The 16,695-nt window shown below is 41.5% G+C and overlaps 1 protein-coding gene across 2 annotated transcripts in view; it reads right to left on the reverse strand.

Annotated features, from left to right (window-relative positions):
• Positions 1–16,695, reverse strand: part of UVRAG (UV radiation resistance associated) — a 97,768-nt gene that overhangs the window by 77,440 nt on the left and 3,633 nt on the right. For both annotated transcript variants that reach the window (XM_074918746.1, XM_074918749.1), the window contains exon 2: positions 615–732. In XM_074918746.1, coding sequence (XP_074774847.1) covers positions 615–732 — 118 coding nt within the window. The remainder of the gene's footprint in view (positions 1–614; positions 733–16,695) is intronic.

Raw genomic sequence — 16,695 nt, forward strand, 5'->3', positions numbered from 1 at the left:
AAAAAACAACATTTGCCTGCAAAGCTCCAACTGTCAATCATATCAAAAGGAGCATAAAAATATATTTTAATAACATCTTTCCACAGTGAAGAACTATACATTGTAGTGGGAAGCAAAGTATTAAAGAGAAATGAGATCTAACACTCAAACACAGTTATCAAAAGCAGAACAGATGCCTGGATGCTTCATGCCATTGGCTGACAATTCTATTTTTGGAAAACTTTGTTAATAGTTAAGTGCTGGTTTATGCTCCATAAAATAACTGGTACACACAGAGTGGAACACTCTCCCCCACACAAAGAAACTCAGGCTTCAAAAGCTTTAACTTTTATGTGCTCTTGGAAGTTCCCAAGTTTCTCAAATTATCAGGGGAGGGGGAAGAGGAGAGCAAAAAAATAGGCTGGTTTAAGAGACTCTACCAAATCTACCATCTCTTTTGCTTCCTTGGCTGCTGAAAGCTTTTATGAAGTTCAGGAAACTAAAGAGCTCTTTTCCACTGTTGGCATACGTGACGCAAGTAGCGGCAACAGGTCGTCAAGGCGAAAAAAAAGGACAGAGAATTCGTATCATAAGTATTTAAAATGTAAAAAAGTTGGCAGCAAAGCCTGGTTTACCTTTGTATATCTTGGCATTATCACACAAGTGAAGAGTGAAGTACGTATCCAAGAGGCGATAACCATTCTTATTGATGATGTTACGTGCAGCGATATTCCGAAGGTGACGCAGCCGGCGCTAAAAATAAAGAAAAAAAACAAAATAAAGAACTTCAAGTTGAAATGGAACTTTTTTTTTTTTTTTGCATTAAAGCATTTTAATGACTTCCAAAGCACTATTGTCAAAAAAATCCCACCAAACCCCTCAATTTTCTTTGGCAGAGCGCTAGTGTAAACAACACCCATTCAGCAAAGCCACAGGAAACCAACTGGACAAGCAACAACTAGCTCCGAAGAGATCGAATTAATCAACACGCATATACAAGACAAGCTGGTCTTACTCATGTCCTCTACATAATTTTTATTCAACATGTCTAAATCACCTCAACTACTCGAGCAGTTTCAAGCAAATATGTGACACTATTAGCATCAAACAGCAGCACCAGCACCCAGGTGTTCTGCTTCATCACACTGGAAACACTTCCTAGCCAAAGCTATTTTCAACAAGCACTAGTGGACCCGGAGTTCCAAAATAAACCACCACCTAATCCAGAGCCATACATAACTGGCTGAACAAAGCTTCCTGAATTCACAGTAATCCTGGAAACTGCTGTAACAGCCTTAAATAAAAGAAAATACATCAGAAAGACCCATCTAGATTTTCAAGGAAAATTAAGGGCACAGTCAAATTTGTGATGTCTGTCAGCTACTTTCTGTTTTGATAACTGAGTATTTTTCTCTTGGATTGAATACACTAGAATGTGTCACTAAAATCTTTAGTTTAAGTGGTTTTATCCAACTCCAACATTATGTTAGTTTTCTACAATACTTTATCTTGAATGAAAATCATCAGATTGAAGCAATTTCTCTCCAAGTGCCAAACAGCTTTAATAGCTGTGGCTAAAATCCTCAGCTTCAAAGCATTCTACACCCTTCGTCTTTGACAAATACTTAACATCACTACCTTACTGTTAAATTTAACTAGTTAAAGCAGTTTTGTAGGACTGACCAGTCACTCTTAAATCATTGCTTACCTGTGGTTCTGATTTTAACTTTGAAAACCCCTGCATGCTTAGAACAGAATTTGGCACTCCAACTCCCACTTCAAATATATAAAGTTCTCACCAAATCCTTCAAGTAACATATTATCCCAATTAGTCTCTCAACCAACCACTGTGTCTCACCTATCCCTTTTGGATCACCACAAACCACCTACAAGTCACTAACAACTGGTTCAGTGCATCCTTTTACCACAAAGTTAAGTCTGCAGAATAATACCTTTTCCCAAAAGCTTGTTAACTTGCAAATCTGGATCAGCCTTAAAAGAAACACTCTCACACTGACCAAAAGTGGATTTAAAATGCTTCTGAAACCAAAAGACAACTTTTCTGTTGGCAGCTTGTCCTAAAAGGCTTTTAACAAGAGTTGAAAGGCCGTCATCTGTTTTGGAATCACAGTATGACACTTTATATCACTTGTTATCACTTAAGTGATGTATTAGTTTTCCTTCCTGGAAATATATAAAGAGGAATATTAAATTGCTGTTCACGTGATAGACTTAAAAATTTTTTACTTGGACTCAAAACAGAGCCTGAGACAGAATGCCCAGTACCTCTAGTATATACGTGCAATACAAAATTTAAAAAATCCCAAACCAACAACAAAACAATGCAAAAAAAAACCTTCTAAGCTGCCTAATTGCAGAACTATATGGTCTTTGTTAGAAACCGGTATCAAGAATGTCAACAGAAAGATTAAGCCTCGCTTAACTACACTGACCTTGTACATTCTTTCAAATCTAACCTTAAAGTTGTTTAGTTTTGCTGGCCATTTTTATGAGCAACGTATACACTCCTTAAGAAACAGCTTTGAACATACATTGCACTCCCTATAAAAATGATTCAAGCATTTTATGTGCGCTCTCTCTCTCCTTTAATTAACTTCAGTAGCATACAAATCAATCTTCTACCATGTTAGTTACCACCTTTTTTTAAAAAAAAAAAAAAAAAACAACAAAACTCCCTTACAACCTAAGAAGAATAGCCCACATAGCATCTAACAAAGGAGGCAACTTTCTCCAGGTCCTTTTAAGATTGCAAACTAATTGTGTGACTGGTTTAAGTAGCACGTTACAATGAAGTAGCCCTCAAGCAAAGCCAAACAGGTTTCTTGTCTTTCAGTACATGCAGCGAGGTTTGGAAAAAGCTGGAGTGTGTCATAACCTACACCTGCCCTTCTGGACGGAAGGGAGAGAATGAAGTCCTTATCTCCATGGTTTGTGACTTCTTTGCACCCTTCAAAGTCTGGAATTTATCCTGGAGTTTAAAGTCTCATTTCTCCCAAACCAGTTGGAAGAGGAACATTAAATGTGGGGCTGTTAGACCACAACACAGTTGAGGACTCAACATGCAACAGGTAATGAATGCCTATTTAAATCTCCAACTTAGTCATCACTCTCCTCCTCCCTTCTGTCCCATTACTTGTCCATTTAGCCTAGCTGATAGGGAACAAGTTTCCAATTATATGGACAATTTTCTTGTTCACATTCTTTAGTATGACGTCATGATGACAGAGGGACTTGGATCCTGAAAATAAGCCACCTTCCAGTTTGCTCACTACACCGTGGCAGATATTATATTGCATTATTCAGATTTTCTCAGAACTCTACAGAGGCAGCACTCAGAGTTAATTAACCTCTCCTGACCAAAGATAATTAGCTTTAGCCAGGAGACCATCAGCTACAAAGACATATCCAGAAGACAACCGAAAGAGGCTGTAAAATCCTTCAAGGGCTTGCAGCTGTTCTGTGACAATAAGTATTAATGCAAGGGAATTTTCAAATCTCTATTAAGTGTTACCACCTATGTGTTTCACATCATTTTTTCCTCAAGAGATTAGAATACACAGCAACTGCACTGTGTTGCAGCTCAGCTATCGGTGCCATCAGCCAAACCACTCCGCTGCCAGCCCCGCTGCTTACTCACAGGCTGCATCGCCCTCCTCATTCCTACCACCATAAATAAGCACTTGTGCAGCTGCTCAGTGAATCGCACGAGGGAAGCGATCTGGATGAAAACTAACCACCTCTGCCTTTCCCTGGGTTAGTTTCACCAGATCAGTTCCTCAATATGGTTCACAATGTGGCTGTAAAAGCAGCTGAGTGGATGAAAGAGGGACAGAGCAGCAACAAGCAGCCAAAGGCGGACGGGGCCGCTGAAGTGAAACTGTTGGCTTAAAGTATGTGTGGAGCTACGTACCGCCTGGCACTTCTATAAGCAACGTGAAAAGCGGTTCACAATGAGTCACCAGAGCATTTCAAACTGCAAAATCAACTCTTCACAGAGAAGTGACCCATTACACCGAATACAGTAGCTGCAAATAATCCCGAGTTCTTTCATTTCCTTTTTCTTTTAAATGAAGTGGGAAAGAGCGATCACTTCTCATGAGAAATAAATTTTAGCTATTTGCTCTTGCTATAAAAGTATCAAGAAATCTTCATCACAAGGAGGGATCCCCACAGTTGAGATGCTGTGCAAGTAGAAGAACCGTTCCAAAAAGCCCAGTTTAAAAATCAAAGTGCTAAAAAAAAAACCATGATAAGTGCTTCGGCAGCCTCATGAGTCACCTAACTTAAAAATGGCCAGCTGTGTTTGCAAGCTGATCATGCAGGACCTGCTTTCATAAAAAAAGATAAGCAAAATATGCAGATGAGTACGGATAATTTTCACCACTATCTCCTCAAACAGTTGACAGTCTATCAATAACACAGTACTGAAGATTTCAGACACTAGACCAGGCATCTTAATGAGATATCCTACTGCAAAAAACATTATTTTTCAGCGGAGCACTGATTTAGGTAAGCTCTGACAAGCAGAACTGATACCATTAAAAAGGATATTTAACTTTTCCAACAGCTCAATTCAGTGCAGGCAGCCTGAATGATGGCATATCTGGATCACTGCTTAGCAGAGTAGTAGAGCAGGTTTAACAGCTCATTCTAGGGGGTTTGTGACACAGAAGCTATTTTGATTACCACAGTTGTCCTAGTCCTTTGCAATTCCCAAGAAAGTCAATGGAGCAGTGAAATTACATCCTAGGCCTTGTTATCATTTGATTTAATTGCTAGTCTAAGTTGCAACTGAGTAGAAGCAATTGTTATATAGCAACTCTACGCTGACCTACATGGAAGAAATTAGTGCTTCCCTCTACCTTGAGGATAGATGACCACAAACCAGAAGAGATCCACTAATTCTGCCTTAGAAGAAATCCTGGGTAGCAGCTTATATTTTAAAAACACTGCTGGAGGTAAAGATGTCACAGGTTATAAGCATACAGATATCCCAAAGATACACAGAAAGACAGATCACGAAGAAGAGCAGAGCCTACCATCAGGTTTCATCCCTCCTGCCTGCAGAACCACAAAACTGGCTTCCCAGAATTCAAGAGCAGCATCTTGATAGAGCTGGAGTGCAGCGAGGCCATCCACACTCAGCAATGACCAGCTTCTCTCAGAAGTCAGGGGTCTTTTTTCTCATTTAAGAAAAGCACTCAGTTTTCATCATTCTGAAGAACCATTATCAGTTGTTTAATGTATCTAGTGTTCCCATTCAATGACTTTCTGGGAAACTCTCCAGATTTACCACAGGCTATAAACAAGTCAGATTGCTACAGAATAAAGTATTTTGATCAACAACCTTGTTAATACTTTGCTTTTTTTTCATCAGATGATCCCAGAACTCTACAGTCTACCAAGTCTTCTGAGGTTTAAGGGACTGAAACTGCCTGGTCCCTTCATGCTTTAGTTACCTCAACACTAAGATACCACAATTTTCCACTACCTCTGCCTAAAATACCACCTTCTGCATCTAGACACTCATTCCCATCCCACACCGCATTTTCTCGTGCGTTTGTGCAGTCTCATGGTGAGGGTCAGGGCATTTAACCAAGGTAAAGCTGGCAAAGAAAGAAGTTAGTTTGAAACTTGAGTAAATTCCTCCAGTCCAGCTCACTACAGCTACACAGATGTGCCTACCACAAAAGCAGGACAGAGCAGACAGACGGGGGTTTTTTTTTTTAAGCACTGCAGTTTTTTGATGGCTTAAACTGATCCAGACACCATTCTTTGCTTCCCTCCAGGCCTGAGAAACTGAAGTGACAAAGTTATTCACTGGTAGGTTTTTTTTTGGCCTAACAATTTGGTACCATTAATAAAAAAATCACTTCAGAGATTGAGGGGAGGGAGGGAGGGAGGGAGGGAGGGAGGGAGGGAGGGAGGGAGGGAGGGAGGGAGGGAGGGAGGGAGGGAGGGAGGGAGGGAGGGAGGGAGGGAGGGAGGGAGGGAGGGAGGGAGGGAGGGAGGGAGGGAGGGAGGGAGGGAGGGAGGGAGGGAGGGAAGAAAAGATAGTAAGTCAAAACAAGAGAGAGAAGGGCACTGTTGTTAACGTAAGGTCTGGACTGTTCGTGGAACCACAAGAACAGTGACTACCTACAACAGCCTGAAGTATTTGTGGAATTTCATAGTTATTTGTTCAAGGCCACATAATGGGTAGCAAAAATAAGCACAGAGTTCTGAATCCTCTTCCATCTTAACCACTTTATTATTCTCTTACAAGAATCTGATGACCCTGGGAAAAAAAAAATAAAAATATAAGTATATCCAAGCTGGATGAGAACACATCCAAAGCCCATTTTTCTATCTTCGTGACTGGTCTACCACACTTCCTAGCTCAGGCTCCAAATATAAATTGTGAAGCTCAAGTCATTAAAATGGGCAACGGCTAAGATTACTTTTTATCACATGAAGCCTATAATTTTATTATTAGCTTAGATGATCTAATGGCTCACTGCTGGGAAGGTCTGTCTTCTTTTCATCCCACATCTGTCACCCCCATCCTCCCTCCCAGTTGCATGGTCTGCTCTCTTTAGCACTGGCTCTTTCAGCAAAACTATTCATGAATTCTTGCGCCCAGCAGAAACACGAGCACTTTGACACATTAAATCAATTTGCAAAGGTGTCAAAGGAGCATCTAAAGCTAAACAAGGCAGGCAGTTTAGTTTCTTTCAGTAACAGCCATTCAAGACACTGTCAAATAGCCTCCCCCCCCATGAAAGAAGGGTTAGGCTGAAAACTCTTTCAGATATTAATAAAACAGTGACAGGGGGCCTACTGCATCCATGCCCGTGAGCAAGTTTCAGAAATTCTGTTGGAATAGGTCTTAATTTTTAAAGAATTTACAAATTTGAAACTTCGTTCTGGAAAATGTGTTAAGTTCAATTGGCCTCGAAGAAATTTTTATAAATCGGTGGCTGGATTGGAAAGAAGCTTTTTTCCCCCCCTCTCTCCCACTGCTGGTGACATCCCACATAACCCATGCAAAGCATCATACAGGTTCAAGAGAGTGTTTCTGATTCAACAAGGGGGGGGGGATAAAATGAAATTAAAAAAACAACCTTACTTTTGCCTTAAGTGTAAATACAAGGGTAAAAACCAGTGTAAGAAGGCCGGGAAATCATCTTCTACAAGCAAAGTCAAAATTTACAGAAATTAAAGTTGACAAAAGCAAATCACCACTGAGGGTTCTCAGAGAGGCCTGGAAAGGAATCACTTTTTCTCCAGAAGACACAACGTACAGGACTTTCAACACCAGCTACAATTCCAGCGCCAATTCTCCTTGCTTAGCTGGAGCATCCTACCAATATCAGATGGTTTCTAACACAAACACCAAGCCATAGTCCTCATCTCTGGATAGCATCTCTGATTTTCAGACTGCTGCCCTCCTCCTGATTGTTTCAAGGGAGAATATTCCATAAAGCCTTTTCAGGTCAGGATCAGTTCTGACCTCTGTACAAGCTGGTACACATTCTAGCTTTACCTGGCTTTCACATGAGTTTCCTAGCTTCCCTGCTTTATGACCCACAATAGCTCTGGAACAATTTAAGCAAAATCCTTCCAACTATTTTAGCATTAAAGCAGGGTGCAAAGATTAGTTAGCAAGACAAATGTTACTACAGCAAATCTAGTTGCTTTGAACTTAACAGAACTAAGCTTGCAAGGGCAGCTATTTGGGTCTCTGAATACTTGTCATAACTAAGCCACAAAAACACAGTGTGCTTTAGTAGCTCACAGCAATCAGGTTGAGTTTTTGTTTGGTTGAGGGTTTTTTTCTTAAAAAGCATAAAAGTTCTAGCTCAAAAAAAAAAATCTAAATATGAACTGTATTTAGCAAACATGAGCATTATTTATCATCACAGCACTGCCCTACACCTCGTTACTACAATTTTCTACTTCCTCACATTTTTACTACTTGCATTCACCTATCTGTACCTGTTTGAACAGTAAGTAGCAATCATGTGATGCAAGTGCCTGGAAGCCAAATGGTAGACAAGATTTCATATTTCATTCAATTTTATGTAAGTTTTCAAGCTGCCTTGTTTTTCAATTTGACACACTCCACTACAAAAGAAAAAAAAGGTACCTCACAGCCTCACAGAAGGTTTGGGTCAAGTCTGCTGCAGTATGTGAAGCCTTTAATAGCAAAGGAATATACAGTGGGAAGTTCAGATACGTTGTTTCTTAAAACCAGAGGAAGGACAAGAAAATGCTGGTACTCCAATTTACACACTGGCTAGGAAGATTTATTTAGAAGTTTAGTAATTAAACAGTTTTCCACAGTTCAGCTTTTGACAGCTCAGAGTCAAGAGAATCACACGTGATTTCAGATCTATTTCAGAAGCAAAGGAGAAGCATCTGATAGGCAATTTTGTAGGACACACCATAAGGAATTTTTGGAATTCTATTTTAATGTCCTTTCAGCACGCACTTGAAGACAGCAAGGCCCTCAAAGCTACACAACCATCATTAGTTCAGTGAATGGCTTGTGGATCTCCTTATAATTGCACACTCTTCATATCTCAATTTCCTCATGTCAAGTCATGGGATTCAACAGTAACTCATTTCCCTTTCTAAGGCTTAGCTACTTTCTGGGAACACTCTTCCAAAAGTTACGCCCGGTATGAATCATACCTGAGGCCAACCCCAGTTCAAAGATGCACAGTAGGAATTTAACCGCTTTGATTTTTTCCTGTGAAGATGCAGCATACACATACCCAACACCTTCTTCCCTCACATTCCTGAAGATTTGATGCAAGGAATGAGACACACTGAATCTGTGCAGTGTGATTTACCCAGACTAAATGAGAAGAAAAGTCAAAATTACTTTCATCAACATGGGCTCAAAAGTTTTCAGACATGCAACTGTGGATTTTTCAGACATGCAATTGTGGATTTTAGTTTACAGTTCCTTAAATCAAGGTGCTTTCTTTCCTTTACTCTTCTGGCCATCTGAAAGGCTTTTGAAAGGTTCACTTTAGACAGAAAACACCTATGAAGCTTTCACATGAACACATTAAGGCTCAGTACAGGTTTCTAATCACCCATACTCCAGCACAACTGCTCCTGTTTCTGTACTGCAATGAGTTTCAGCAAGGACAGTCAGCAGATGGAAGATGCTGACCAAAAGGCATTGAGTCTTCCCTAATTCATACAGGGAGAAAGTGAAAGAGGAAGAAGAATAAGAAACTTCTCTCTATTTGACATGGCCCATGCAGAAATAGAATTGTTCTCCATATACCTGAATGCAAGAGCCCTTCATTAGCCCAACCCAGAATCAAAGAATGCATCGTGTGAAGTCAATGTTGTATCTCACAAAATACGTCAGTCTATGGCACAACCTGCTCCTTTAATACTAATTAAAACAGCAACAGTAGTATCAGAAAATAATTAAGATATCTAATTACATAATTACTGAAAAAAATAAAACCAATACGGCTATATATTACTCTTAAAAGGTAGCTATGTCCTTTGGTCTGTCCTCCCTTGCGCCCTCCCTCTCTTCACTAGCTAGCTCACTAAACTCCTTCCTCACTACGTAACTAAATTTACACTGGGATGATGTAAACAGCTGGTAACTGTTCAGTAGGCACAAGAAATCTTCTCTTTGTACACCATAATCACATGTAGAAAATCTACACTGCTTTTTTAGAGCTCAGAACCAATGAGCCAACCAAGAACAAAACTGATATTCAATGCAAGTCCACAATGTTCACACTCTTCACTAATTTTCTGCATCTTCATCCTTCTTTCCACATCCAAATGTGTGTTCATCTCTGCAGAAAGGCTGGAAAGAGCCTGTTCTTTAAAACATAAGGTAGGGACAGGTACAGAAGACACTGGTATTCAGTCTTAGGATACAAACAGGATAGCTGGTTAGGTGTGACAAAACAAGACTCAAAACACAGAACTGACTTAAATATAATATTAGCAGGAAGGGTTCAAAAGCAGAATCATAACCTCATGCAGAGACTTAGGCAAATGAAGTTCTTTCTGTGTATTGTTTCAACAGCTGTGTTTGGTTATGGTCACTACAACATCAAGAGCGACAGACCAAGCAAGCTGGCAAACACCACAACTCTGAAGAATAAAACCTGTCAGCACGCCCTAAAAAAATTGCTCTAAACCCGGGTTAAGAAAAATTTCACAAGCCCTGACCGCTGGCCAGACCAAGCTCCTCCTGCTAGGTGTTTATATAAGATACAAATAACAATAAACTAGATATAATGTCTTTCCATCTTTAACCAAGACTTTTAAGAAGCAGCAACTAGAAATACCATCTTTCCTTACTGATGTTTTCCTCTGAGTTTGTCTAAATAAATATTTACTCATTTGCAAGATGAAAGACCAACACTACAACTGCTTCTTTGACACAACATGGGAACTATGCCACGGGGTAGAAAGGGGAACTTTGGGGTGCAAGTTGCGCCTCATTAATAACATGCTGTAGCAGTTCAGAGTAGTCCCTTAAGCCTCTTAACACCACCCTGGGCAAGAGAGCATTAGTCCATATTAGCTGTGGGAATGACCTGGGAGTACCAATTAAGCAATGGAAAATAAGATGATGCTCAGAATGACCCAAAAAGTTTACAGGACCTTAGAGAAAAAAGCATCAACAAAAATCAAAGGAAAGTCACTTTTGACCTTAAACAACCACTTGGTTTTAAGCCTGCATTAAGCTGCACAAGCAAACAGCATACACTGATTAATAACCTGAAGCATATTAATGTTTATCATGTTATTGGATGACAAACCAAGGGCAAACCAGTAAGCCTCTCTCCACAAATAAGGGATGAGTCTAGTTACCAGCTACCAATACCTTTTCTTCACTCAATTAAGAATATTCCCCCACAAACCTCCTGAATAAAACTGATTTACTACAGCTTTTTCTGACAGAACTGTCTCTCACTTATTGATAGATTATTCCCTCTGCAAAACACACTTGCACTTTTTAGGGGGGAAAAAAATATATAGTAGTACACTGCAGATAGCAAAAATCTAGCACCTAGATCAACAGCCAGCCTTTTGGGCTACAATTGCAATTTTAAAATAACTTTAACAACTGTTTCCTGCTAATTGACTCCAACAAACCCTAGACAGTGACAGAGCTGGACAGAGATACAACTGTGTAAGATCACCAGGTCAACACAGACATGATGGTGTTTTCCTGGAGCAGCACTTCCCTCCCCACTCAGCATTAACAACAGCGCACATCAAGGAGAAGTGAAAGCAAGATTCAAATACGACACTTTCCATCTGCTATTCTGATTTCCCCCAGCATATTCAGTAGGAAAGAGGAAGTAAAATATTTAAGAGTCAATCTTTGTTTTCACATTACTCAGTGGAATATATATCAATAGGCATATCACACTATTTCAAAAAAAAAAAAAAAAGATGCTTTTCACACTGTTTTAGTTGCAAAACTAGCTCCCATGCAGCCCTAAGCCTGTACAATATCTTTCTTCACTTGTCTCACATACAAGACCTCTCAAACTTATTTGCCAGCGCACTCTGAATCACCCATTTCTGCCATGTTACTCAAGCTGTGTGCGAGTGGTATGCATCTTTAAATACAGTTAACTATGAAATTTTTGCCTTGTTCTAATTCACCCATAATCTTCTCATGTTGCTTCACCTCACTTGGATCACCTCAAGTATCTAAACACACGCTCAAGGTACTGGATTGTCACTTCCAACTGCTGAAAGTATGGGTTTATTTATTATTTGAATCCAGAAGTACTTACAGCCCAAAAGTACTTTTTCTTTCTTTCCTGGGAAGATCTTTCCAGAAGCACTTTCTAAAGAAAGAAAATCTTCCACTTTAAAAGTTCACTTCACTCATAATTTCCACTCCTTTGTACCCTGGGTTCAAACAGAGTAGCAATGCGAGTTTCTGAAGCACATACATCAAGCTTCTGCAATTACTAAAATCCCAAAAGATTAGTTCAACATTTAGTTTAGTTAGAACATTTCTTTAAATGTAGCTCAATGTAAACTTTCTTGTACAAGAAATCTTTCCAGAATAGATAGAATCTTCACTTTTATGGTCATCAGTGAGATATTCAGATCTTGCCATCAACTTCGTATTTCTTTACAGGAAGGATCATGCAATAAGAGTATAAACCTGAAAAGGGCATTCACAGTTTTTTAATTCAATCCCTTTATTAGTCAGCCAGTTCATGGAAGATAAATATTACAGCATGGTTTCATGGTCAAAGTAGATTTTGGGGGATTTTCTTCCTACCACTTAGGGGTCTGCTCCAGAATTTTGTTTGGCTGAAAGAAGTTTTTCAGTTCCTAAGTGAGATTTTCCATCTTCAGTATTCAAAACAAAGGACCCTTCCCTGCCAAACAGGTTTAGGACAGGGATAACCCATTGTTTGAGCAGTGGTGGGATGGGAGAAAACACATTTTGGCCACATGACACTTAAATCAGCTACTGGAAATGCCAACATGCATTTCATGAAACCAACGTGCATCTAGTCGGACAAGTCTGTATCAGTACTGAACATGGGATGCTCTCGGTTTGCCAAAATCAGAGTGCAAGGAAGCCTCAAATGGCTCCTTATGGAACCAGTTCAGGTCCCTTGCCCTTATCTCAAGCCTCTTTCCCACACCATGTGAGCTGAACTGCTCCCAGAGTTAAGTTACTGGGGAAGCCACAAGAGCCATGTTTGCTGAGTGTTGCTCTCAGGCTCCTAAAAATCCATCAAACTCCAACGGTTCTTTATGAATCCCAACCTGAAAATTAATGGAGGCTACAGAGTGTCCTTGGGAAGTTTCACTAACTGCTCTGCCCTAAACACTTCAGACGTCTGTGGCTGAAAACTCATTGCTGTTCCTTTCCACGGAAACTTTCACCATCTGACAAGAGATGTCTATGAACTGAAAGACACAGAAGATGTTGGGGTCACCTGGACTTTGGACTAACACTGATCATGGCTGTGACAGCAGCAGATTTACCACTTCCCTTCTTACCACCACGTCCACGTTCCCCAGAGCATATCTAACTCCCTCACATCTACCTTCCCGCACAATATATCCTGAATCTTTGAGCACCTGGAAAACCACCCTGGAGATGACCACACCAGGGCATATGGAAACGTGATTGACTGACACTGAACTGGAACTACAACTTCTGATGGAGAAGTCCTCACTCTGTGTATCCCCTATATCCATAATACCTTCCCCCCCCCCCCCCCCCCCCCATTACTCAGGCTATCTCCAGAAGATTGCTTACATCAAGGTATCAATGGGTCCAAAAGCTGAACAGTTTCCAGAGGAAAAAAGCATATACAGATGGAGGTGATCTGTGGTCCTATTATAGGCCTGCCTTACGTACAGTATAAACATCACATTTTGTCTTCCCCCTATAATTTGGAAGTAAGCCACAGATGATCTTCAGAAGAAAGCTTCTTGCAACTGATCATCAGTCAGACCAGTGGAAATTAGCAAAATGAGGAGACCAAACTTTTTAGCTCAGAGCTGGCAAGTACTGGTAGCAGAGATGCACCCACTGACGAGCATTTTCCCTGGGGTTGGTGTGTGGTCAAACCACCTGAGAATGAGCTGCTACTAGGCTGGAATCTATGTTGGGTTTTGTTCACTTTTCTTCTGTCATCTATTTTTATCACAATGAAGCAGTAGGGGACATTTTTGTCATTTTCTAAAATGGTTGTAGCCATTATTTCTGAGGGATCCTCCTCTGCTCCACCCAAAACCAATTATACCTATAGTTGATTCACATCTTGGTTAGCCATCTAGACAAGAGAGATGATTCAGTCTGTGGACATGGATCTGACTGAATGCCTGAACCACAGACTGAATAGAAATCATTTGTTTAAAAAAAAAGTATGGGTTCTTTTTCTTCCTTACAACTCCCAAGTCACTACAATCTGTGTATCAGCATAGAAGTTTGTACAGTACCTGCAGTTCAAGTTAAAGTTCACAGAATCACAGAATCGTCTAGGTTGGAAAAGACTTTGAAGATCATCCAGTCCAACCATTGACCTCACACTGACACTTCCCAACTCCCCCAGATCCCTAAGTGCTAAGCCAACCCAACTCTTCAACCCCTCCAGGGATGGGGACTCCACCACCTCCCTGGGCAGCCCATTCCAACGCCCAACAGCCCCTTCTGCACAGAAATCCTTCCTCAGAGCCAGCCTGACCCTGCCCTGGGCAGCTTGAGGCCATTCCCTCAGGGCCTGGCGCTGGGGCCTTGGCTCCAGAGACTCATGCCCCCTCTCTGCCCCCTCCTGGCAGGGAGTTGCAGAGGGCCAGGAGGTCTCCCCTCAGCCTCCTCTGCTCCAGACTGAACCCCCCCAGTTCCCCCAGCCGCTCCCCAGCAGACCTGTGCTCCAGACCCTGCCCCAGCTCCGTTGCCCTTCTCTGGCCACGCTCGAGTCATTCAATGGCCTTTTTGGGGTGAGGGGCCCAAAACTGAACCCAGGAATCAAGGGGCGGCCTCCCCAGTGCCGAGCCCAGGGCTCAGATCCCTTCCCTGGCCCTGCTGGCCACGCCAGTGCTGACACAAGCCAGGACGCCGTTGCCCTCCTTGGCCCCCTGGGCACACTCTGGCTCATTCTCAGCCCCCCCAGCCCCTCTCTGACCGGCAGCTCTCCAGCCACTCCTCCCCAGGCCTGTAGCCCTGCTGGGGGTTGTTGTGGCCCAAGGGCAGCCCCCGGCATTTGCCCTCAGTGAAACTCCCCCAGTTGGGCTCAGCCCATGGCTCCAGCCTGGCCGGGTCTCTCTGCAGCCTCCCCACCCTCGAGCAGACCAACACTCCCACCCAACCGGGTGTCACCTGCAAACTGACTGAGGGTGCCCTCGATCCCCTCGTCCAGATCATCAATAACGATGTTAACCAGGAGCAGCCCCAGCACCCAGCCCTGGGGGACACCGCTCCTGACCGGCCGCCAGCTGGATTTAACTCCGCTCACCACAACTCTCTGGGCCCGGCCATCAGACAGTTTTTTACCCAGCAAAGTGTTTGCAGGTCTTCAAACACTATCTCACAGTTCATTAAAAGCTTCAGTCTCTCTCATGTTGGAATTGTAGTAAAAGCATATCAATTTCAGCATCAGGGAAGTTTGAAGTGCAGGAGGCACTGGTTCTGGAGTCCACAAAGCTGTGCTTTCCTATCTCTAGACAACCACACAGGACATCTGTTTTGGTCAGCAATTAGCACAGTGACATTCAACAGATCATTTGACTGCAGCGTGACTGGCTCTCTAAGTTAAGACTGAATTTTTTTTGTGCAAACCCTTCCATCTAGAATGTAAGAGTCTGAAAGGTTTGGCTCCCCCATCGCTTTGAACTGCTTTTAATGACAGGACTGAAAAGTTTGGTTTGAGCATTTAGAAATCAGTAAGCTATCACGACACTCCTGGCTTTCTTGCAACTAGGAAGAGATAATGCTAGAGAATCTCTGCTTTTAAACTGTAATTATTTCACAGCACATTTTCATTTCCAGCAGACTCACTCTTCCGGCAAAAGAATACTACATCTGGCAGAACTACTTAGGGATACAAACTGGAATTTTATGCTTAACCAGATGCATTTCTTTACAGCCATATCCTCTATTTCCCCAACTTAAAACGTAGAATACAACAGCAAAAGGTATTCTTAGGCCAGGTCATCCTGTCACCAACGAACAAGTTAAAGAATAAGTTAGGCCGACACAAGTGTGGTCACACTCCCAAAAGGTTTTAGACACGACTTTTCACTCCTGCAAATGTGTCAGTAGCAGGATCTTTTTCTAATCCAAGCAAATTTCACTAGCACAATTAAGTCTAGACTAAACCCAAATTACACCCGCAACACTTCAGTCATTAAAAAGTCACTTCAGTCATCAAAAGCACTCACCTTAAGTGCACATTTGAGAATTTGGTCTTTAGAGAGATTTGTAGCCATGACTCAGACCATCTTATGACTGTAAGGATGAGAATAAAATACAGCACTGGGTGTTCTAGAGAAAATTGCCTACTAAAACAAATCACCGAGTTGATTTCTGTGCTGGCAGGTAGCAAACAATTACCTTATGTTATGTAGCACCACACTTGGATCAGCCAGATTTTTACATTACAGAGTGGTACAATAGACCAGGAATGACTTTTGCATTCTTTTTTCGTGATTCTGCAGTAAAATATCTCCAGGGTGATCAGTCCCTTCAAGGTAAGGTATCTTGCAATTCAGTAACAGACTTTTAAGCTCAGATAATACAGTGAAAGAGCATGATTTGTTATCAGTGTCTCCAACTGTAGTTTCAGAGCTCCTTGATTTGATTGCAAGCACTGACACAGCACACAGATACCTTAGCACACGGTCTTTATATTTGCAGAGCACACAGCAAAACAATACTTCAGACTTTGTCACAGACTCACACTTGCTACAATTAGCATCTCTTCAGCACACATACAAGCATCCTACATGGTTTAAACTAAATATTTACTCGTCTGGAACATCCTATAATTGATGATTCAGTTTCTGCTCCTACGAACTCCTACAAAGTTTCTGCTCCTAGAAAAAAAAAAAGACTGTGTTTTGGTCTCACTTTCACAAATGAAGTCCAATGACTAATAACTAAGGCTTCTCCCTGCAGCATTCACTTGATTCTTGCACAAACCTGGCAAAGAATAAAATCAAAAATTC

The sequence above is a fragment of the Athene noctua genome, chromosome 1, assembly GCF_965140245.1.
Source record: "Athene noctua chromosome 1, bAthNoc1.hap1.1, whole genome shotgun sequence".
Lineage (NCBI taxonomy): Eukaryota > Metazoa > Chordata > Aves > Strigiformes > Strigidae > Athene > Athene noctua.